The sequence below is a fragment of the Melitaea cinxia genome, chromosome 24 (genome assembly GCF_905220565.1).
Source record: "Melitaea cinxia chromosome 24, ilMelCinx1.1, whole genome shotgun sequence".
NCBI classification, from domain to species: Eukaryota; Metazoa; Arthropoda; class Insecta; order Lepidoptera; family Nymphalidae; genus Melitaea; species Melitaea cinxia.
This window is the reverse complement of record NC_059417.1, coordinates 11,322,727-11,346,136: the sequence shown is the minus strand read 5'-3', so window position 1 is coordinate 11,346,136 and position 23,410 is coordinate 11,322,727. Positions and strand designations below refer to the sequence as shown.

The window sequence follows — 23,410 nt, the reverse complement described above, 5'->3', positions numbered from 1 at the left end:
GGGGGTGGCTATATTCTTTAGTACCGTAGCCACACAGTACACACACACAGTTTAGCTGCTTAACGTTGTCCCTAATCCTAAAGTGACCAGATACGATGACCCTAAACCATCTGGCGCCAAATAGTCGGTGATTAACATTTGCAATTTAAATGAATAGAATGAATACAAATGCAGTTTAAGAACACAATAACTTTTTAGTTGATAGCAAAATGAGTTCTATAAGTATTGACGTAAGGATGGTTTTGGGTTATATTTTGATGCTCATCATCTCAATAATTGAGTCATCTCTGTTAATGGCTATATTCTAAAATAATAAGTATAACGGTTTATTATTAGCTGTCTCCTGCGGTTTTGTCTTTGAGCAATACTCGTATAATCGTGGTCGTAATAGAGATTAAAAGGGTCATATGTCGGGAATTTTTTATTTAAAATGGATGTTAATATTTTTTATAATGATAATGTTCTTGTTATTTTTTAACCGACTTCAAAAAGGAGGAGGTTAGCTAACTCGACCGTTTTTTTTTTAATTTATGTTCGCGATAGCTTCGTCGTTTATGAACCGATTTTGATAATTGTTTTTTTGTTAGAAAGGAGATATCCTCCGTGTGGTACCATGATAAGGAAACTAGGATCTGATGATGGGATCCCAGGGAAATCGAGGGAAACCCTCGAAAATCCTGATGATTTTTAATTTAATCGAAAGCCGATGTTTATCATGTGGTCACATTTAAATTTCATCGAGATCTGATACAACTTTTAGAGTAATATTTGATAATGCGTATTTACTTTTTAATATCGAAGGCTTCGAAAAGGCAAACTTAACTTAAGTAGAAGTTCCGTTTTTCCCAATAAAATGACTTTAATTTTAAACATGAAATCAAATTAAGTTTCGACTAACTTTTTTCTTTTTTGCCCAGAACGCACAACTAAAACCGCTGACCTAACCCATTCCCCAGTCATTGTAACAATGAAAATTGGAACATATTGCACAACTTTCGGTATCTAGTAGGCGTAACTCGTAAAAATAAATGGTCATCAACAACGTCAAGGTCCCGAGATTGTTGATTGTTGGACTTCCTCAATACGTTAGGTCACGATACACTAGTTCTTTATTGCAATTAGTCTAGAAAAGATTGATAGCTAGGTTAAATTGATCTTGAAAGCACTGGGATTGCAATTATTTAATGAATGCGCTTGGTTTTGGTACCTATCGAATATATTACCTCTGTAAATCTTTTTAAATAAAAATGATGAATCGAATGAATGAATCGATAATGTCTTAATAATTGAAAAAAATTAAAAAGAACTTAACTAAACTATATAGAGATTACGGAATCCTTACTTTGGGTCGGCAACGCGCTTTCGATGCTTCTGGTGTTGCAGGCGTCTATAAGCCACGGTAATCTCTTACCATCAGGTGAGCCGTACGCTTGTTTGCCGACGTAGTGATATAAAAAAAAAAAAAAAAACTTAGTGATTTATATTTATTACATAACCAGAGATATAAAAAGAAAATCTCCAATGACCAATAATAAAACTTAAATTAAATTATTTTTATATTGATACAAAGAAATAAAAAATATATCGTTACAATAATGAAAGTAGGATATAAAATAAAAATAATTATTATCAATAACTGTAAGCATTGAAAGGCGAATAAGAGGAAGTTACCGCACACATCCCACGCGTGCGCTCTGAGCGTGGGCGTTCAAGTATCAAAACTTTTAACGCCGTCATTACTTGCATATGTTTCCTTGATACACTGACCTAGATGACCATGGCTTAGTATTCAATTTTATTATCCTTTGCAAGTTCTTGGTATAATTTTTTTACTAATTAGTTACTGACAGCTGTTTTGTACAATACTTGTAACGAAAAATGTGTATAAAAACAATGAATTCATTCGATTTTTGACGTTAAGCAATTTGCAATAATTGCGCTATCATCGTATCTTATTGTTCTATAAACCTAATTACTATGTAAGATATACATTGATAGAATGAAGATCGCCAACCAATTGTCATCGATTTTTTTTTAAATCAAATCTAGAACTAAAACTATTTATCAGTAGCTGATTATGTTGCTGCTGTAGTGGACTGATAAAAATATTTAGTTCATTGATCGCTAAATGATAGCACCAGAATGGAACGGATTGCAAATCTATATATATAAAAATTTCGTGTCACGATGTATGTTAGCGATATACTCCGAAACTACTGAACTGATTTTTATCAAATTTTGTAAGCATCTGTAATTTGGTCCAACTTGGGAGATAGGGTACTTTTTATCTCAATTATTGATCTCAACATTTGTTATGGCGACTTAAATGTTTATTATTCGACTTTAGTGTGTATTTATCGGTTAGTTCTATAAAATGCTAATAGATGGCGGTTTGGTATCTAAGTTGCACAGATATTTCTATTTCTAGATTATAGATAGCGCGTTTAAATATAGAATTTACATAATTATATTTTAATAAATTATAATTACTGAGCCACAGCAACACGTGGCTGGATCAGCTAGTTGACTGTAAATAGGGTCATTGCGCCTGTTCGCGTCCACTTAGTGCAGTTGGCAAGTTTGAAGAAGAAAATAAAAATGTTCTCGCACTAATTTCTATGAAAAATTTATTTACTGTGTTCATTATATAGTCTATTTAAAGATTAATTTTCAGTTTTGTTCGAAACGTCTTGTTATTATTTTATTTAAATACAAACTTCAGAATTAGGCGATTTACCCAGTTTGCGTCCATAAAATCCAATTTGCGTCCACCCGCTGGACCACTTCGCGTCCACCAGCTTAGAAAAGGAATAAAGAGGTGATATTTTTATGATAATGTAAAGAGAGGTTGGATTTTAATAATTTATTTATTGAAGAATTATAGTTATTTAAAAATCAACATATTAACATTAATAAATTTTCTAAAAATTGATAGAACTTAAAATTAAAAAACAAATTAGGTACCCATGTATTTAGTAAGTAAATAGTAATTCCACCTATAAAATTCAACAATTATCTGTTCTGTGCATTTTAAAGGAATGTAAGCAATCTAAAGGATCAGCCTGCAATTACAATCACAGCAGCCTTTCGCAGTCGACTACTGGACATAGGCCTCGACGAGTTCATTCCTGTGTTTTGCCCATAGCCACAACGCTGGGCAGACGGGTTGGTGATCGCAGGGCTGGCATTGTCGTACTGAAGATGCTGCTGCCCGTCTTCGGCCTGTGTATTTCAAAGCCAGAAGTTGGATGGTTATCCCGCCATCGGTCGGCTTTATGAGTTCCAAGGTGGTAGTGGAACTATGTTATCCATTAGTCGCCTCTTACGACACCCACGGGAAGAGAGGGGGTGGCTATAATTCTTTGATGCCGTAAGCAGACAGCACCACAAAGATCAGCCTTGATTAATAATTATGGAAACAAAATACGAGGTGGACACATATCTCCATTCGCATTAAATATTAATAATACCGTTATGGGGTACTGCAAATAAGCTCGGTCGCCGCTTTCGTTGTAGATACCTATCGGGTACGCTCAAATCTATCCACTGCAGTAACCCTGGATTATTGACAACACCGCGAAATAATTTTAAAATATAAGTTGCCAGAGCCAGCTCTCTCCTAGTCTCCAACTTGTTGTATCCAACCATGCCCAATACAAACAATGTTGGATACATCAAGGGATACAAGGGATACACGCCATTAAGCCTAAGGTAAAGAAACCTGGTAAATTTATTTTGAATACGTTCCAGCATGAGACTGTATCCGACTTCATGTGGAGACCATACTACCGCATTATACTCAAGCTGACTTCTTATTAGGGCATCATACAGTAAAGAGATTGCTTATTTTGGTATATGTACCGTGTATAAATCAATATGCATTTAGTAAAAAGCTGTTACTTTAATATTACAAACAGACACTCCAATTTTATTTGTTTGTGTAGATAAGTTTTGTACCCTCTTGGTCTGCACCCACTGATTTTGTCCAATATCGGAATAGCATATTTTTTGCATAGGTGCTTGTCTTACCGATTTCCTCTTCTCTTGAATGTCATGCAAAACTTCCCTTAAATCTTCCTCTGTGTATGTTCTTTTTTTCTTCTTCTTATCTGCAAAGAACTCATCTTAAACAGAAAAAAAAATATAAGAAAGAAATTACTTATTTCATTCAAAGTAGAATAGGTATTAAACTTGTAGTTATTAGTTTTATGTATTAAACTTATAGAATTAATTTAAGAAATGGACGCGATTTAGTTTTATTATTAATCCCTTTAGGTATAGTTTGCGTCCATTGCGGACGCAAAGTGGAAGTTTTATAAATTCGGTGTAGTAGTTCGCGTCCACCTTATTTTAACTGTTAACTATAAAAAAAATAAGCAAAATCATAATTATTATAATTCCTTTTATCATAACCAACGCCTAGAAACAGCTATGTATTCAAAATAGACATAAAATAATAAAAGACTTACCTTCAAACGAACCGCTGCCCACTATTTTCTTCTCATTATTCCGTGCCTTCGCGCTGTCTTGTTGAACAGCCCTCACTAACTATTTTTTTTACCCAGGATTGCTTGGACGCACAGAACTTTTGTCTATGCGTGCGTGCCTCTTATACATTGAGGTATTGCCGGTAATTACTTTTCGACTTATTGGTGTCTTAGTATACTTAATTTCGAGACTTTTGAAAGTGAGATCCGTAAAATGGACGCGAATTGGGCGGTGGACGCGAACAGGCGCAATGACCCTATAAGTACCTACTATATTTAATATAATTTTAATAATATAAGTACAAAAGCTGTCAGTCAGTTACTAGATAAATATGCGTATGAATTTTTTTAGTAATTTAATTTTTTTTAAGTAATATAGTAATTTTTTTAAGTTAAAAGACATTGAGCCGTATACATTCAAATCATTCAAGTCAATTAGTCACTCATTGTTTATTCCTATGCAGTATTGCAAATTCTTCACACATAATATAACTAATTTTGTACTAAAACAAAGTTTATATATTTTTTTCAAAAGAGTAACTGCGGAGTTTCTTACCGATTCTTCTCAATTCGGCACTTTTCCCACACTCACACTCACAATAATCTTTTGATAAAAAAAAACTAAAACTCTGATATTGGCTGTCTTAGGAATAGATCACTGTGTATACATTGAATATATTATAAAGAAATAGCCCGACCCTGGCTAGAATATTAAAGACAAGCTGTGCCCCGCGACTTTATCCGCGTGGAATTTAATAAAAATTATTTATCAATTCGCAGAGTCACAAAATAAATAAATTTCTAAAATAAAAGTAGCTTAAGTAACCCCTTATTACATCAACTATCTGTCATTAAAAGTCCCGTCAAAATCGGTCCAGCCGTTTTAGAAATTAGCCGGAACAAAAAGTCAGACAGATAGACAAAAATTGTGAAATGTTATTTTGGTATGTGTACCGTGTATACATCCATTATATTCATTTAGTAAAAAGCGGTTATTTTAATAATACAAACGGACACTCTAATTTTATTTATTTGTATAGATTTTCCTTATACTTATAAATCAGAAGTGGGTAACCTGTCTAAAATTTACAAATAGTCATTTTAAAAAAACTTTGCAATGATGACGTCAGCCCAGCTAGAGGTCAGGCCGTAACCAATGTTATGCAAAAAACTTGCCAGCATTGCAATTCAAGTTCTTATTCATAAAATATTCCATTTATGGCGAACGTAAAGTTTTATTCTCTTTTACATTCGTTCATTCATTACATTGGGAAATATTTTTTTTAATAAAACAGATAAACAAAAAAGGTTTATGCAATAAAGAGGTTCAATAGATGTCTGCACGTGCGTTTAAAAAATAAATGTAGGGTTACTCTTTATTTCATAGTAACGGTGTCCCGCAATATCAGCCGCGTTATTTTGAGGAAAGAAAACCTATAGCCTTCCTTGGTAAATAGGCTATCCAACACAAAAATAATTTTTAAATTCCAACCAGTAATTCTTGAGATTATCGCGTTTAAACAAACAAACAAACTCTTCAGCCTTATAATATTAGTATAGATGTACAGATTTGTTCGCTAAAATTGTCGTTTCCAAATGAAAACGTTTAGTTATTTCATATCTATCTGGGTGGTAGGTTGGGGGTATATCCCGATTTTACGGGAATCCCAGGATCAAAACTAACCCATATTTTGCTCTGCATAACCTTCTTTATCTTTTAGCGAAAGTTCCATTAGGATCGGTTCAGCCGTTACAAGGATTATCTCGGACAAACAGAAAGACAAACAGATAGAAAATAATTATAAAATCATTTGTTTGTGTTTTCAATCACTTACAGAAAGACACTTTAATTTTAATTATATGTATATAACTATATACAGATTATAAAAGTAGTTTGATGAGTTATAAAGATCTACCAATACGATTGAGGAAATCATTGAACTTATGTCATTAAAGTTAGATCAAATTTTAATCGTCTTTTACGTTTATGACGTGAATCTCAAAAATATCTCAAGTTTGTATTTTCTGTGGTGAGTAATATAAGCTAACCAGAGCTCCTATACTAAGAGCGGTAGTAGGGTTGGTAGCACTGTAATCGCTTACCATAAGGCTAACTCTACGTTTCTTTTTTAAATTAGTGGCGTATAAAAAACTTCATCTGGAGATACACAATCAGCTCTTTTGTACGAATAATAAAACAATAGTAAATAATAAGTGAATTAAATATATTTACAGCGAAATATGTAACATATAATTCATGTTATAATGAATTATATGTTACATATTTCGTTCACCCGTTCAGCAGTTCGTATTACCACATATTGCATTCAGCCTGTAACATGACACTGCTGGGCATAAGGCAGTTTCTCCGGGTAGGAAAAGGGTTGACGGATATTTTCCCTACTATGAGTAACGATCGCTATCAGGTTTTTATGATAACAACCGGCACGGTAGGGAGACCCACAAGGACATACGTCCAAACCGGAAAGAAATATTTGTACAAATACAATCACCTATTCCAAGCGGGAATCGAAACCGCATACCGTCGATGTTTTAGGCTGCTACACGCACCAATACACCAGAACGATTGTTACATATTTTATTCATTTGTTATTCAGCAAATATTCTCTGAATCAAACGCATCTGCGTAAACAACTTCAGACTCTTCGATACACAATGTCCTTGACACAGAAATAATTTTCCTCAACCGTGTTTATTCAAATACATTTAAGTTGAAGTTGAAAATGTTTGTAAAAGTCTAAATTATATTCTCGTGTGTCATACGATATCTTAGTAACTACTACTTTTTATTCGCAAAAAAACCGACTACAATTACATCGTAGTACAACGTGTCGTTCAAATTACCTCACTGTGTATACCGATTTTGATGATTCTTGTTTTGATCGAAAGCTGGTGCTTGTATTGTAGTCCCATTTAATTACTTTTTTAATCGAAAGGTGGTGCTTGTCAGTTACTCTCATTTAAATTTGGTTTAGATTCGACGAGTACTTCTCGAGTTATCTTTAATAACTGAAATGAAATATAGATGAAAATAGTTGTATTACTGGTCGATGTAATAATAAGCGGTTTTTTTTACGAGCAAACACAATTGTCTAGTCCGGTACTTATTTGGATATTGAACAAGTATACCTAGCAACGAGTCAATCGGTTACGTGACCGCAGTCATAAAAACAAGATTATTGACATAACACGGTATTGTGACAGCCACGCCCACGTCTTTGATGTACGCATTCGGTGTTGCTTCCTGACTCAGTTTGGTTTAAAAAAAATTATTCACTAATCCAGTGACACTTGACGTAATAAATTTGATTTTGTATCTGTCTCTTCTGTCTAATTCTGTATATTATATTATTATATATTGTCAATATTTTTTTTCTTTATTTCATATGTATTATTTCTGTTTTTGGTGTACAATAAATTGTATTATTATTATATTGAAGTTAATAGTTTCAGTTCAGTTTCGTTCAGTATGTTGCTATGTTTCCTTGCTATACAACTAGGTTGGCAAACTGGAACTTTTTAATTCTCGTTGGTGGTAGTATAAAAAGTACTTTAGCTACATTTTTTTCATATACAACTAGGTCGTCAAACAAGCGTACGGATCCCCTGCTGGTAAACAATTACCGTAGCTCATAGACGCCTGCAACGCCAGAAGCATTGTAAGCATGTTGTCGACTCTACCTCTTAATTCTGCACAGGAGCTTTGGTTACTTTAATTACCACGTCAACACAACACTGTTTGAAAGCAGTGTTATTTAGTTGTGATCTTCTGTAAAGGTCAATTAAAAGTTCAGCGTTATTGTAGAAAAAATTTTAACAATCGTAAGCATCTTACTGACCATGTGTACCAGTTGCATCTTATTGAAGAGTAGTAGAAGTAGCTGAACCAGCAAACTTGCGTTACCTACCATTATTATTGAAGTAAAACCTCTTTACGTACGCTTGACTTGAGGACTAAACTGGTGGAATGCTTGACAGGAGCTTTACGAAAAGTGTGATCGAGCCATGTAAATGAAAGTTGAGAGGGAGATATGAGTTAGTGAAGAAGATAGTTCATTTTTATTTATAAGAAGATATGATAAAATTCAATTTGTTAGTCACACCTGAGACTTTCCTTCGATAGAATATTTATTAGTATTTTATAAGCCCCGGGTCCTTTAATATATAAGCCTTAAAATAAATCGAAACTACTTTACGATTTCAAATTGATATATTTTGGTCTAAATCCATATTATATATCTAGCCATATTCATATTAATACTTTTTGTTAAAAACAAATAAATGTCAAGCAATTTATAATATGAATTATAAAATTATTAAGTAAAAACATTAAAATTGACATAAATTTTAATAAAAATCAATCACTAAATTTATTATAAACTTTAAAATGAGGCGCAGTAGGACTTAGCAGTAATTCAAATATATCTTTCCTGCGTTTTGAAAGCAAATGGCGCAGGGAATCATGTCTATATTATAGACAGTAGTTGGTAAAGATTTGTGCGTACACAGATTATCAAAACGATTGATATCAGATGACGATTCTACACGCGATCGACTTTGTAGGTCGTCGGGTAATGAGACTTGTGCACGACAACATAATCTATGTTAAGCATCGAACCAAAATTTGTTTGTATGTCATTCTATTGTTAACGATCTCAACTTTTTTATATGACTAGGGTGACAAGCAAGCTTGCGGTTACCAAAGCCTACAGACGCCTGCAACATCGGAACCATCGCAAGCGCGTTGCCAACCCTAACACAACACTAATTGAGGGCAGTGTTATTTGGCTGTAATCTTTTGTAAGGTGAAGGTCAGGTCTCCCAGTCAGGCTGCTACAGATTTTGAGCAGTAGGCCTTACCTCAATAAATGATAACAAATATACAGACAGACAAGAATAATTACAAAAAATCATTTTGTCACCTGCAGCTCCGCTAGTTAATTATCCTGAGTATTTTTCTTGTACAATTTACTTAAAAGTTAATGTAGCTACCTATTTTGTTACTAGAGTTACTAAGTCTACATAGTAATGTAGTTACCGAATGAAAAATGATAAAAAATACTATAAATCATCTTCGATCATTATATTTTTAGTTTCTTGAATTACGAAATAGAAATGCTAATTCCATTTTTATGACTGTTTATCTTTTATGGTAACTTGGTTTTAAAATATATAATGAAACCAACATTGTTACCAAGCAAGCGTCTACATAATGTCATTAATCCAAAGAGGTACAATTTAGGATGCCTACATTAAAAAAAAAACCAAGACGGTTTTTACTTTGCCATGTTTATACAATTGTCATTCTTTTTTTAAATTCGAAATAGGTATAATAACGCTGAAAAAGAAACAAAATCCTTCTTTAAACTTCGATTCTTTTCGGTTTATTTGACATTTTTGTTCTGTTTTTCACTAACATTATAATTATACATATTTTAACACTAACTAATTAGTCTAGCTATTCAAAGAGGAAACGCTGCCAGTATCTTCGGAACCTTGCCTAAAGGGACTCCTTTTAATAATATTTTTTAGTTATTATATTATGTATATATATACTAACTAATTCATAATATATAAATATATATTAAAAAAAAAAAAAAAACTAACAGGGGTATAAGGCGATGTTCTATACCCTTCTGTCCCCAACACTCCTAATAACCATAGTATCTAACTGAAGAATTTTTTTACCCGTATTAAATTTCGACCATCATCAAAACATACAATTAAACGATCTACCTATTGTTTGCTACTCAAAATGTGTAATGATTTTGTTCATCATTACACATTTTGAGTTATACTTATACTCTTTTCTAATGGTAACATACTGAATTTCATAACCAAATCATCCAGTGCGACATCGGGTAGTATAAATAAAAATTGTACTCAGTTTTGCTTTAATTTTTTTTCAGATATTGCCGGTTCACACCCAAAAACCGATAAACAAAAATTTAAAAAAAATTAGCTTGTGGCTGAATGTCTTTAATGTTGAAAAGCACCTGTTACAGTTTTGTTATAAATATAGATAAATAAATAAAATAAAATAAATATATGATATGTAAATAAATAAAATAAAATAAATAAAGGCTTTTAGAATATTAAAAAAAAATTGTCAACAAATAATTATGTTACACGACAATTACAATTAACTTACTAGGTTAGTCATAATAATAATTCATCAAAATAATTCATGATCTCAGTGAACAGTTAAATGTAAAACAGAACCAAAAAGCAATTAATAAACGCATTTAATTCCGACCCTTCAAATAAAAGGACTTACGATAAAAATAATAATGCAGTAATATCGTTCCATTTATAGCGTAGCTGAATCTTGCCATATCTCGTACAGCGGACGAAATAACTGCAAACACAGCTGTAGTGCTTAATTATGTATAAATAAAGGTATATTTTGAATAAACGGTTTTGTTTTCGCGTGTGGAGCGGTGTACGATAAGGTCTTGAAGCGCTGCGAAGTGAGTTGCGATAGAAAATGTCTGGCCAATGAGAACGCGCGAATCGGACGCTGCGTGGAGGCGCAGCTTTCCTCAAAATACCCCACCGAGCCGGCTTCGGATCAAATCTTCGAGTTGTGCTGTGCGAGAGTCACGTATAGTGTTTAAGTAATTTATTAAAACATTTTTATATTATAATACAAAATGAGGGAAATCGTACACATCCAGGCCGGCCAGTGCGGTAACCAGATCGGAGCAAAAGTAAGTTATGACATTTAAAAAATATGTACAAAAGTATAAACCATTAACATATAACAGTTTTACGTTACGTGAAAATAGTAAAGGTAATCTGGAAAATTCTAACCATATTTTTTTTTAATAATATTTTTGATAGAAAGTAGGTGAATGTTACATCTTGCATACAACCGTCCATTCATTAGAAAATGGGGGCAGTAAATTTGAATACTTCACGCGATATCAAACGTTACTAGCTGTCGCCCTGTTCACGTGAGAAACAGGGGTGTGTTTTGTATTAAAAAGATTTTTGTTACAACCCTTTGTTAATTATTTTAGTACAAACGGTAACTAGGTTACCCTAAAAGTATGTAGTGTCAGGTACACTCCATTCTATTAAATCCTGACCATATGATTAAAAGGTACAAAATATTAGGCAATAATAGGCAAGTTACAAAATATTTTTATGTAATAACTTTTTAATAAATTTGAAACAAAAAATATTTTATGTAATCTTTTTAAAAAGCGAATATGTAACATTTTATTTAAATAAGATTGTATTTTATTACACCTCATTTTCTTTCAAAATAGTAAAATGAAATATAATTATATTTTAATACTATTTATTACTATTATAATGCCACAAAGTTTGTTGTTTGATCACAAGATCTGCTGTGCTTAACGATTTTTTTCTATCGGGAACATTCTTTACGAAAGATAATAATAAGCTATTAAACATTACTCTAAGGCTCCTGTGAGTGAAATAAAAATCATAAATATACATTTCGGTAGAACGTGGATCTTCTAGAGATCAATTAAAAAAACATACCAATAGTACCGATAAGCAGCAAGTAAAAATAAATTGATAAACTCCACATTTCTTATCGAAAGTGTAAAGGTGCTATTGATATCAACATTGCACTTAGACCAACAAAAATATAAGTATCTCAACTCTGACAAAGTTCTTGTTTTTTATGTACCTAAATTTTAATGCTATCTCTATAGTATGTAAATAAAATTATAATTAATTCAATAACTTTATTGCTTGCGAGCATTCGTTATCGGTTTTTCTTAATTATATAATTAATTTAGTTAATGATAAGTTACCATTGACTCTATAAGTACACTCTATGAAATAGAGTCCACAAACTTAATTGAAACTATTAAAAAACGGGATATTTACCATGTTTTTTGTTTTCATTTTGCGGAGCTCGATATTTAAATAATAAATAAATAAATATCTTATAACATACACACACGGTCGTCTGTTCCTATGATAAGCAACTTAATGCTTGTGTTACAGGTAACAGCTGACTGTTAGAACTATTTTTTTTAATATATATACAAATAATACATATATAAATATATAAATACAAATATTACACCCAGACTTAGTCGGGAATCGTCGCAACCCGCGGAACAGAAAGCAGGGCCAAGACAAACTGCGCCAACGGGCTAGTCGAATTTCTACGTTAGCTACGAATGTCTTGTTCAAATAAAAAAAAAGATAAATATCACGTTTTTGAATTGTTTTAGTAACCATGTCAATCTAAAATCTTAATTGAAACTCTTTAAAAAAGTTTCATATTTTCTTTTTTAAAGTAATAATTATTAAATAAAACTACTAGGTATAATTAAGGAGATCCTATATTAATAAACATCACATTACAAATTATAATTTTAATTATCGTTAAAAGTGAAGCTACCACCGATTCGGAATGCAGAGTCTGCAAATAAGAGTCGTAAAAAAATACGTAGTTCACGTTTAAAATAAATAAACTGCGTTTTAATACAAAATTGGTAATAAATCACAAATCACAGCACCCTTCCCAGTCCACTACTGGACATAGGACTCCACAAGTTCACGTCAAAAATGGCGCGAACTCGTGTGTTTTGCCCATAGTCACCACGCTGGGCAGGTTGGTAATAAATATGATGCATGAAATGCAGCGTCACTGAATAATCCACACATCTTTATCACTTATGTAATCATGTAGACTAGGATATCGGGTAAAGTCGTCGTGAGAGACAACAGAAATTCTTTCAAAAATTTCCAATGCAATTTGATACATTTTAAGTGGATATTGAGATCAGTGGCGTAGTGAGCTTAACTCACGCCCGGGGCACAATACTATTTCAACCCCCCCCCCATTCGAAAACCGTATAATATGTCCAGCACTTTTTTGTTTAACGGACCATTTGGCGCCTTACCCCTTCCCCGCTACGCCTCTGATTGAGATGTCCAATATTGTTAATCCATGATATATCCATATATATCCATTTATATCCATATTAAATTAGCGACTATTAGCAAAAAGTCTAAGTTTTTTTATAGAAGATAAAAACAAAGTATTGCAAGTGTTATAATTAGCTATAATCCACTTTCCATAACAATTACAAGATTTCCCTCAGCGTTAGAACTCCTCATTTGCATGTTTAGTATCCGCTGTCTATAGATACTTATCTGGCACGATTGCGCTTTCTATCTATTATCTTGTCAACCACTTCTAAAGCAAAAACGCTCAGGAAGGAAGGATGGATCAGTTTTGTATCTAAGAACTTCACTTAATTTCTTCCGAATAGATCCGTATATGAAGAATATTAAGAATGGATACGCTTTGTATATAATAACACATCAACGACAACGTAACTGTGGTTGTTTGAAAACCAAAGAATGACGACTTCGATTTACATTACCAAGTAATACAATGTAGTCGAAAAAAATAGTCAATTAAATACGCATTAGTGATAGTAGTAACTCAAAGAGTCGTTTGATCTAGATCAAATTAAAACGGGACCACACGACAAGCACCACCTTTCGATTAATAAAAACAATCGTCAAAATCGATACACCCAGAAAAAAGTGATGACGTAACACCCATAACAAATATAGTCGAATTGAAAATCTCCTCCTTTTTTAAAAGTTGGTTAAAAAGTTTGTAAATTTGTAAAGAACATAACTGACAAATTTCAGTTATTAGCTTGATTGAAATAATTATCTCTTGTGTTAGACAGCTTGTCTGTTGATTATAGGCTGTATTATACCAGAATATATATCATGATAGAAGCATCAGGTGTCAAACAATTGTATTACTATTAAACAGACGAATCGAAGGGGAATTTCTAGTTTCTATTTCATACATAAAATCAAAAGAAATGTCTTTAATATTTCTAAAAACTATTCAACTTTACGATTTTCAAAAAGGTTTTTAACAAATTTATTGTGGACGAATATTTTGAAGCATTGCAAATGCAAGTAATTTATGCATCAGAGTTGCATCGTATGATATGTTATAAATATAATAAAACACTTAAATTGACGCACAAGTTCCGTATATGATGCATAACAGGACTTTAGATAAAAATTCATGCATCAAGTGCACAGATTAGATATGCAAAAAAACGTTTACGTAAAAAGATAACGTTTCTTTTATTCGATCAAGTGCGTACATTGCTTAATGAAATACTTTTTCTAAAGGTGTGTTAAGATAGTTTTATGGCTAGGTTTTTTTTTTTTGGCAATTTCTTCGATTTTCGAGAAGCAGAGAACGCAGTTAGGAGACACAATAAGTGTCACAATGTTAGTTTACATACTCCTACGAAACGGCTGGACCGATTTTTATGAAATTTTATGTGCATATCGGGTAGGTCTGACAATCGGCCAACATTTATTTTTTATATCCCTAAGTGATAAGGGGAGTGGGTTTTAGGGGGTTTATAACATATACGGCAAAACAACGTTTGCGGGGTCAGCTAGTTTTCTATATATACCTAAAAATCTCGTGTCACAATGTTTGTCCGGGCTTTTCTCCGAAACTACTGGACCGATTTTAATAAAATTTTGCACAGATATGTAACTTTGCTCAACTTAATATATGGACTATATTTTATTTCGATGTGTAAATAATTATTATATAAACAAAAAAAATAAGGCAGTATGAAGTTGAATGTCAACTACTTGTTACATGATAATATTAAATAAAAGATTAATTGTAATCAAATTAAAAGCAACTGAAACTAAACCGAAAAAAACTTCTAGTAAATCAAGTAAAAAGGCTCAACTCAAATTAAAAAAAATTAAAGGATCAGAATTTGCTTTCTTGAGATAAAGGAGACTGAAATAAATCGTGTTAAATTTAGTAAGACTTACAATACATGACATATTTTTTAATGTGAGTCACTGAAACTGTGTAACAGAGATACATGATCGGAAACGAGTTAGTTAAAAAGAGATGGAAGAAACAGCTGAGTCAACTGTGAGTGACGTGGGGAGGTACTAAGCTATTATACTTATTTATGTTACATGACGTAGTGTTGACACATAATTGACATTGAATTAGAACAAAAAACTTTGTGAACAGAAGACACGAATGAGTTTAAGAAAATTATAAAACTAATAACTTCACGCTTTTATTAAAATATCAGTAATATTTTCGGTTATTTCTGTCTGAGAAACGTTTATTCCTAGGTTGGCTATAAAACATCACTTCACGACCCAATGAAGTTTTTCAAGCGTAACTTATTAGAGTGAAACTGTGACATAGATATCTGGATTTCGTCTAATTATAGGAATAGTTTTGCAATATCTCTTAATTGTAAATCGGGTAAATCGTATATTAATATGTAAATAGAATTACATACAAACAAACAAAGGATTATGTATTATAAATGAAATAATACTGATTGTCAGAAAAGTCTCATTCAAATAGTTTTTATATTTAAAGTAAAAAATAAATAAATACGTAAACATATTTCTAAACGCCTAAAAAGCAATTTTTCGTAGTAGGATAACAGTCTGTAATATGTTTACATAATGACAGATAATTCGCTGACACAGTTTCGTGTTTTTACGTGTCTTTATAGTAAATAGCTGTTTTTAGAGACACTTGAAGAGATTTTGCTGATGGATAGAAATGACACTTTATTTCATAGACTATACAAACAGAACTGCCACTTTTAAAAAGTATTTAACTGCAATTTTTAATTCAGTATAACAGATATGACTAAAAAATTATATAAGTTACATTTTAGAAAAAAAAAAATTACTTCTCAGATTTGAAAGGAATTTAACATAATATAATTAAGTTAATGTTTTATAGATTATAACATTCAACTGTATAATGTCTTTTAGAAAAAAAAACTACAACTTTTTTTTTAATTTACACTACAAATATTTTACTTTTTTTTGTTTCTTGCAAGAGTTAATTTGAATATTATTGTAAAGACTGGATAGATATTTAGCAAAGCCCACCGTCACAGACAATTTAAAAACATAATAGCCCCAAACAATGAACAGAATATAGAACAAATTTTTATACTCCGATGGCTTCAAATTATTACAAAACTATCGTATCGTACATATCGTATATTTGCAACAAAAAAAAGGATATGTAAAAAATGACTTAGTAACTAGATTTACATTTAGCAGTTGCTTGCAAATAATAAGTTTTAAATATTAAGATATATAAAGTTTTTATTGAAGTAATTTCTTAATTAGTTATAAAAATAAGGTTTTTATATTCATATAATTTTATACCTAATTTTGAATATAAAGAATAACCAGACATAAAAAACTTTTTACTATAATTTTATCAAAAAATTTAGCTTCAAATAAATCTTATCATGATTATGTGGGGTTCAACGACCGGTCGTTGGCGCTGCTAAACGCTAAAATAGCCATAGTGCACTGCACTCGACTCCTCTGTATAACCGTTAAATGGAATATCCGAGCGATGTTTAACTTAACTCGTAAAGATATTAATGAATTTCACAATTTATTCTCGTCCGTTTCTGCGTACAAGAAATAAATGTAATGCATAAGTATACTTAATATTAATTATAGATACATATAATATATATTTAATATCTAATTAAAACATCAACGGTCACCAACCCGCCTGCCCAGCGTGGTGACTATGGGCAAAACACATGAGTTCACGTTATTTTTGGCGTAAACTTGTGGAGGCCTATGTCCAGCAGTGGACTGTATAGGCTGTAATGATGATCTAATTAAAAAAAAATGGCGATTTTCTGACAAGCACTAAAAATATGGCAGCAATTTTTAATAAAAAATCATTAAATATATATATTTTTTTATAAATAAAATTGACACCTCGTTGGCACAGCGGTCACAGCCATGGATTGTACCTGTTGTGCTGGCGGTTGCGGGCTCGATCCCCGCACATGACAAACGTTTGTAAATATATTGGCCATACAGGTGTCTGCCGTGGTCTGGGTGTTTGTGCAGTCCTAGTGGGTCTCCCCACCGTGCCTTGGAGAGCACGTCAAGCCGTCGGTCCCGATTTTTATCATGTACACCTGATAGCGATCGTTACTCATAGTAGGGAATATATACATGGGGAAAGAGGCCTATGCCCAGTGGTGGGATATTACAGGTTGAAGCGATTATAAATTAAATACGTTTAAAAACCAAAAAATATTATGCATATTTATGTAAATTTAGCGTTTTCCATAGCAATATAATAAATATTTAACACAAATAAGACAGACTTGTATAGAATAGTCAGTGACCTAAAAAGAATATGGCCGCTAGAATTGTGTAGTAAAATCTGTGCCCATTGTACAATGCTCGTGTATTTCTCTCGCACTGAGCCATTCACACACTTTCATCTCTTATCTAGTTACAAGAAAGCTTTCGAAGTATCGATCGACTTTCACTCTTTGTTGTTATTAAAAATATATTTTTGAAAGTATAATTTTGATGTGCCGTTGACTTTTACAACGAAATGTTGGAATGATCATAATAAACGGTATGTGTAACCGTAATTTTAAACTTATTACGTCGAATGTATATAAAAAATCCGATAGACTGTATAATATAACATACTTAACTGTGACTGACAGACTTGCTTTAAGTCTGTGAAATGGGAGATGAGATTGCATAAAATTTTGTATTAAAATTCCTTAAATAAACGGTAAAAACATGTAAAGATTTTTTTAATTCTCATCTTCGGAAGACGTTAACATTTACATTTTATATTTTATAAGAATATTTTTATTTTTAACTGTTTAAGTTGCAAATGGCCTTCGGAATACCAAGTATTCATTATCACAGAAATGTCGTCACTTCGAATTACATAAACAATAATTATATTACACGAAAATTAATGTTCATTAAAATATCTTGTTTTCCTTTTAAAAATCTCGAGAGCTCATTGAAATTTATTTATAGTACACTCGTTCGATTAGCAATTCTCTGAATCTTAAGTCCCTGAGATATACCATGTTAGTCATTTGTACATGTAAGGCGTTGTTAGGCGTACCCACACACGCGCCTACACAGCCTAGCATGACATCATTCTTATCGCCACACTTATAATACTGAATTTTAATGTTTTCCGATCGGTAAACAACTTGCCTCTTTACACGTTCGAGGGTTAACGTTTTATTTTATCTTACTGTTATATTTACTTGTATAGTTTTTTAATTATCTTATTTACTTTTATCATGTTATAAGTTTTAATTTTATTTAAAATTTCGGTGTTGTGTTACGGATATAATATTTATTTCTTAATTTGTTATAAAACTACATAATTTCTTTGAAATTACTCAGTTATAAATAAATAAATAAATATCTACACAATACACATACGGTCGTCTGTCCCTAAAGTAAGCAAATTAATGCTTGTGTTATAGGTAACAGCCGACTGGTATAGCTACATTTTTTTTTGTTGATAAACATACTTATAAATAATACATATATAAATATATAAATAAATATATACATTACACCCAGACTCAGGGTGGGAATCGAACCCACAACCCCCGGAGCAGAAAGCAGGGTCACTACAAACTGCGCCAACGGGCTAGTCATAATATTAAACAATTAAATAGTTATTTTGAATTTTTTTGACACCTCGTTTCAAGTTATGCAGAATTACAGCTTAAAAGTTACGTTAGGACATGATGTAGTTAGTTTTGTGACCATATGGCGCTTAATCGGCCACGGCTTTAAGAGGTTTCGAAAATAAATTCGAATGCTAATAACTCGATAAAGACTTGTACAAAGCATTCACTACATATAAGGAAAGATCACCGATTACGGAGCGCGTGGGCGTCGCCCGTCGCCAAGGCAACTTGATTGTACACCTCCATAACTCATGCGAAATGCTTGCGTAATTCCAATATAATCAGAGTATACTTATCAAAGATATATTATGCATCCTGTCGGCCATTTACGCGATGGTTCATTGAGCTTGTTGACGAGCCCTACCGTTTAAGATAATGGGTACAAATCTCATTCTGTATCCGCCATTCCTTATGTGTGTTTTGTACTTATATGGGTTTAGAAAATGTTTGAAAGTATCGTGCCTTACTTATGAGTCTATTATATATTATGAAAGCTCATCCTTTTTCAAGTATACTAATGGATTAATTTCTGTTCACAGTTCTGGGAGATCATCTCTGATGAGCACGGCATCGACCCCACCGGAGCCTACCATGGCGACTCTGACCTCCAGTTGGAGCGCATCAACGTTTACTACAATGAGGCCTCCGGTGGCAAGTACGTGCCCCGCGCCATCCTCGTCGACTTGGAACCCGGTACCATGGACTCTGTCCGCTCGGGACCCTTCGGACAGATCTTCCGCCCCGACAACTTCGTGTTCGGCCAGTCCGGCGCCGGCAACAACTGGGCCAAGGGACACTACACTGAAGGCGCTGAACTCGTCGACTCAGTTCTTGACGTAGTTCGCAAAGAATCCGAATCCTGCGATTGTCTACAGGGCTTCCAACTCACACACTCCCTCGGTGGCGGTACCGGCTCCGGTATGGGAACTCTTCTCATTTCCAAAATTCGTGAAGAGTACCCCGACAGAATCATGAACACATACTCAGTCGTCCCCTCGCCCAAAGTATCAGATACCGTCGTCGAACCCTACAACGCGACTCTCTCAGTGCACCAGCTCGTAGAAAACACAGACGAAACCTACTGTATCGACAACGAGGCTCTATACGACATCTGCTTCCGCACACTCAAACTGTCCACACCCACCTACGGAGATCTCAACCACTTAGTATCCCTCACAATGTCCGGTGTCACGACTTGCCTCAGGTTCCCCGGTCAGCTCAATGCGGATCTTCGTAAACTGGCTGTCAACATGGTTCCCTTCCCACGTCTCCACTTCTTTATGCCCGGATTCGCTCCTCTCACCTCCCGTGGCAGCAGACAATACCGCGCGCTCACAGTGCCCGAGCTCACGCAACAAATGTTCGACGCTAAGAACATGATGGCGGCGTGCGACCCGCGCCACGGCCGCTACCTCACCGTGGCTGCCATCTTCCGAGGTCGCATGTCCATGAAGGAGGTCGACGAGCAGATGCTCAACATCCAGAACAAGAACTCGTCGTACTTCGTTGAATGGATCCCCAACAACGTAAAGACCGCCGTGTGCGATATCCCGCCCCGTGGACTCAAGATGGCCGCCACCTTCATCGGCAACTCCACCGCCATCCAGGAGCTGTTCAAGCGCATATCCGAGCAGTTCACGGCTATGTTCAGGCGCAAGGCTTTCTTGCACTGGTACACCGGGGAAGGAATGGACGAGATGGAATTCACCGAGGCCGAGAGCAACATGAACGATCTGGTCTCCGAATACCAGCAGTACCAGGAGGCGACCGCCGACGAGGACGCGGAATTCGACGAGGAGCAGGAGCAGGAGGTTGAGGACCACTAGACGTCGTCACGTCGTCGTGTCGTCGTGTCGTCGTCGTGTCGTGACACAGTAATTGCCATTATCGTTACTCGATGTAACATTAATGATTCCTATATTGCGTAATGAAGACATGCTTGCTAACTCTTAACAGAACGCACGACTTAACAATTCCCGGTTACGACTAGTTAATGTGAGAGCATTTACAATACATTCCTTGACGCGAACGAGCCTCGTCGAGAGCATATCTGTAACTTCTCAAAGGCTGATAGATACATAATGTCCTATGTATGAAGTGTTTGGACTTCGCCATACCAAATTTTGATTATGTCGGCTTCAATAACAGAAGTTTTTTTTACGATTAAAATTGTTTTCAACAATAATTTAATGTATATAATAAAGATTTTTATTTATTAAATCTTATTATTTATTCGTTACCTTTAAAAATTAAAATAACGATATAAATCAATGTCCAAGGGAGATCATAAATCATTTTATATACAATTTTTCACAATAAGACTCGTGACAACTAAAGTAATATATTATGTAATTTAAGCATCAGAGGTCAATAGTGAATCATACGACAAACTAGCACGTACAAGGTGACCTGGTGATAAAAAATCATACAAGTAGGTACCAGACATTTACAGTAACTTGATAAATATAAAGGTGGACTATTTATAAACAGGTTATTAATCAAAGGTTAAAGCCTCACTAGATAAAGACAAATTCTGTGTGTCCGTCTATACAGACCTTTTCATTGACTAACTAAGATAACAAAATGAACAAGGGTTTTCTATTAAATAGTAATTAGGCAGTACACTTTTCCAGTCATCATCTTTAAGTGACATAACTTTAAAGCTTAAGAAATATACTGTCACTCATTAACTTTTAATTTATAATCAGTAAAATGACGATTCAAAATACAAAATTATTTTGAACCCTACTTGGATAGAAAAAATTTTGAATTTTGATTTCATTCTAGACCCAAGTCCTGTAAATTTAGATGTTGAATATGAAATCATATGATAATAGCTGTAACTGCAATTGAAGGTCAATTTGTTTAACACTTGTAAAGAAATGATGCAAAGATTTCTACGTCATCATAGACCTGCATTCATTCTACGTAATTTGATGGCCGATTTTGATGATTATATTATTAAATTTTATTCTAAACTTTAAGGTAGCTTGTAGGCTATATTACATTACGGCTAGATTAAGTTACTATAAATAAGTGTGGGTTACATGGGCTATACTAGATCACCTCACACCTATGGTAAAACCGGACGTAACGCTAGTTGAGAGCAATGATTACATAAAGATTGGCTAATTATGTATTGAAGTTGATATGTGTAAAAATTATATAAGGTCCACTTTTAACGTGACAGTACTTTGACAATTGAATACCTAGTGTATTATTGAAGTTAAACTTCTTAACGCACGCTTAACTTGGGGAGTAAGCTGGTGAATGCGCGAGGAGAGCGTTACGAAAAGTGTGATCGGGGGAGGCGAACGGAAGTTGAGAGGGAGATATTAGTTAATGAAGATAGAAAGAGAGAGAGTTAGGTATATTACTGTAGCGAAAGAAGTTTTACTTCAGTCGCGTGGTCTAAAGCACACTCGTTTTTTTATTTACGAAAGTACGAAAAATTTATTACTATCCAGCTACCGCAATTAGTTAATTCTCTTCCTAAAATTAAATCTATATAAATAAAATCAGAGAGATCTGTCTTTGTATAGCATCGCGAAAAACTACTTTTAAATTTTATTTATTAAGACACTTGGTCCTTATCCACAAATAATACTTTATAATACTATCTTCATTCATATAAAGTTACGTTTCAAAAACCACAATTATAATTGTCACAGTGTGTGATGTTATTTTTCTCTGCACATAAACTGCGCTATGTACAAGCAACGCAGACATAGTCACGAGTTTCAGCCAGCACCTAATATTTTATTTATCTGTATTGATCTAATAATTTTACGTAACTAAAGCTCTAATTCGTTATGTCAAGGAATCATAACATGACACGTTCAACTACAAGACGTCTAGACATTGCCAATCTCGTAAGACTAGATTTAGCGCGTTTTTTTTTTATCAAATTAAATATCTAAATTAAGGTAAAGACACCAGTCATGGACATTATAAGCGATTTTTTTTTATTTTTGCTTTGTAATTTTTTTATTTTTCAATATACGTTATTTGGGATTTGGAGGTAATCGAAAAGCTCTTTTCTCAATCAGTATTCAATATTTAATTTTGGTTTAGTATTCAGTACAATAAAATATTATAGATAAAAAACACTCTTACTTAGACACCATCAATGGACAGTAGTAATCCAGTGTAGGACCCCCAATTATGGACATTATCTAATTATGGACAACCATCAATGGACAATAATAATCCAGTGTAGGACCCCCAATTATGAACGGTGAATTTTGGAAATATGAATAATCAAGTAAAGGACAAAGTATTCGTTATTAACTATGCTATATTATTTGAATAATAACAATCGAAAATTATTAATTATATCAGTTTAATATA

At 33.4% G+C, this 23,410-nt stretch overlaps 1 protein-coding gene and 1 long non-coding RNA gene across 2 annotated transcripts; both read left to right on the top strand.

Moving 5' to 3' along the window:
• The first annotated feature begins 11,083 nt into the window (after nt 1–11,083).
• On the top strand, nt 11,084–21,280 carry LOC123665679 (tubulin beta-1 chain-like). The gene is made up of 2 exons (XM_045599944.1): nt 11,084–11,218; nt 19,600–21,280. The coding sequence occupies exons 1-2, from the start codon at nt 11,162–11,164 to the stop codon at nt 20,884–20,886; spliced, it is 1,344 nt and encodes a 447-aa protein (XP_045455900.1). The 5' UTR covers nt 11,084–11,161; the 3' UTR covers nt 20,887–21,280.
• On the top strand, nt 15,251–16,099 carry LOC123665680. Its single transcript, XR_006745101.1, has 2 exons — nt 15,251–15,973; nt 16,012–16,099. It is a non-coding gene; the product is annotated as an uncharacterized LOC123665680 (long non-coding RNA).
• Nucleotides 21,281–23,410: the final 2,130 nt, after the last annotated feature.

Bases quoted from the DNA above. Each gene is read 5' to 3' on its own strand.
- LOC123665679 (XM_045599944.1), top strand. From the start codon at position 11,162: ATGAGGGAAATCGTACACATCCAGGCCGGCCAGTGCGGTAACCAGATC. The intron at 11,219-19,599 runs GTAAGTTATGAC...TTCTGTTCACAG, and splicing joins GTAACCAGATCGGAGCAAAA to TTCTGGGAGATCATCTCTGA.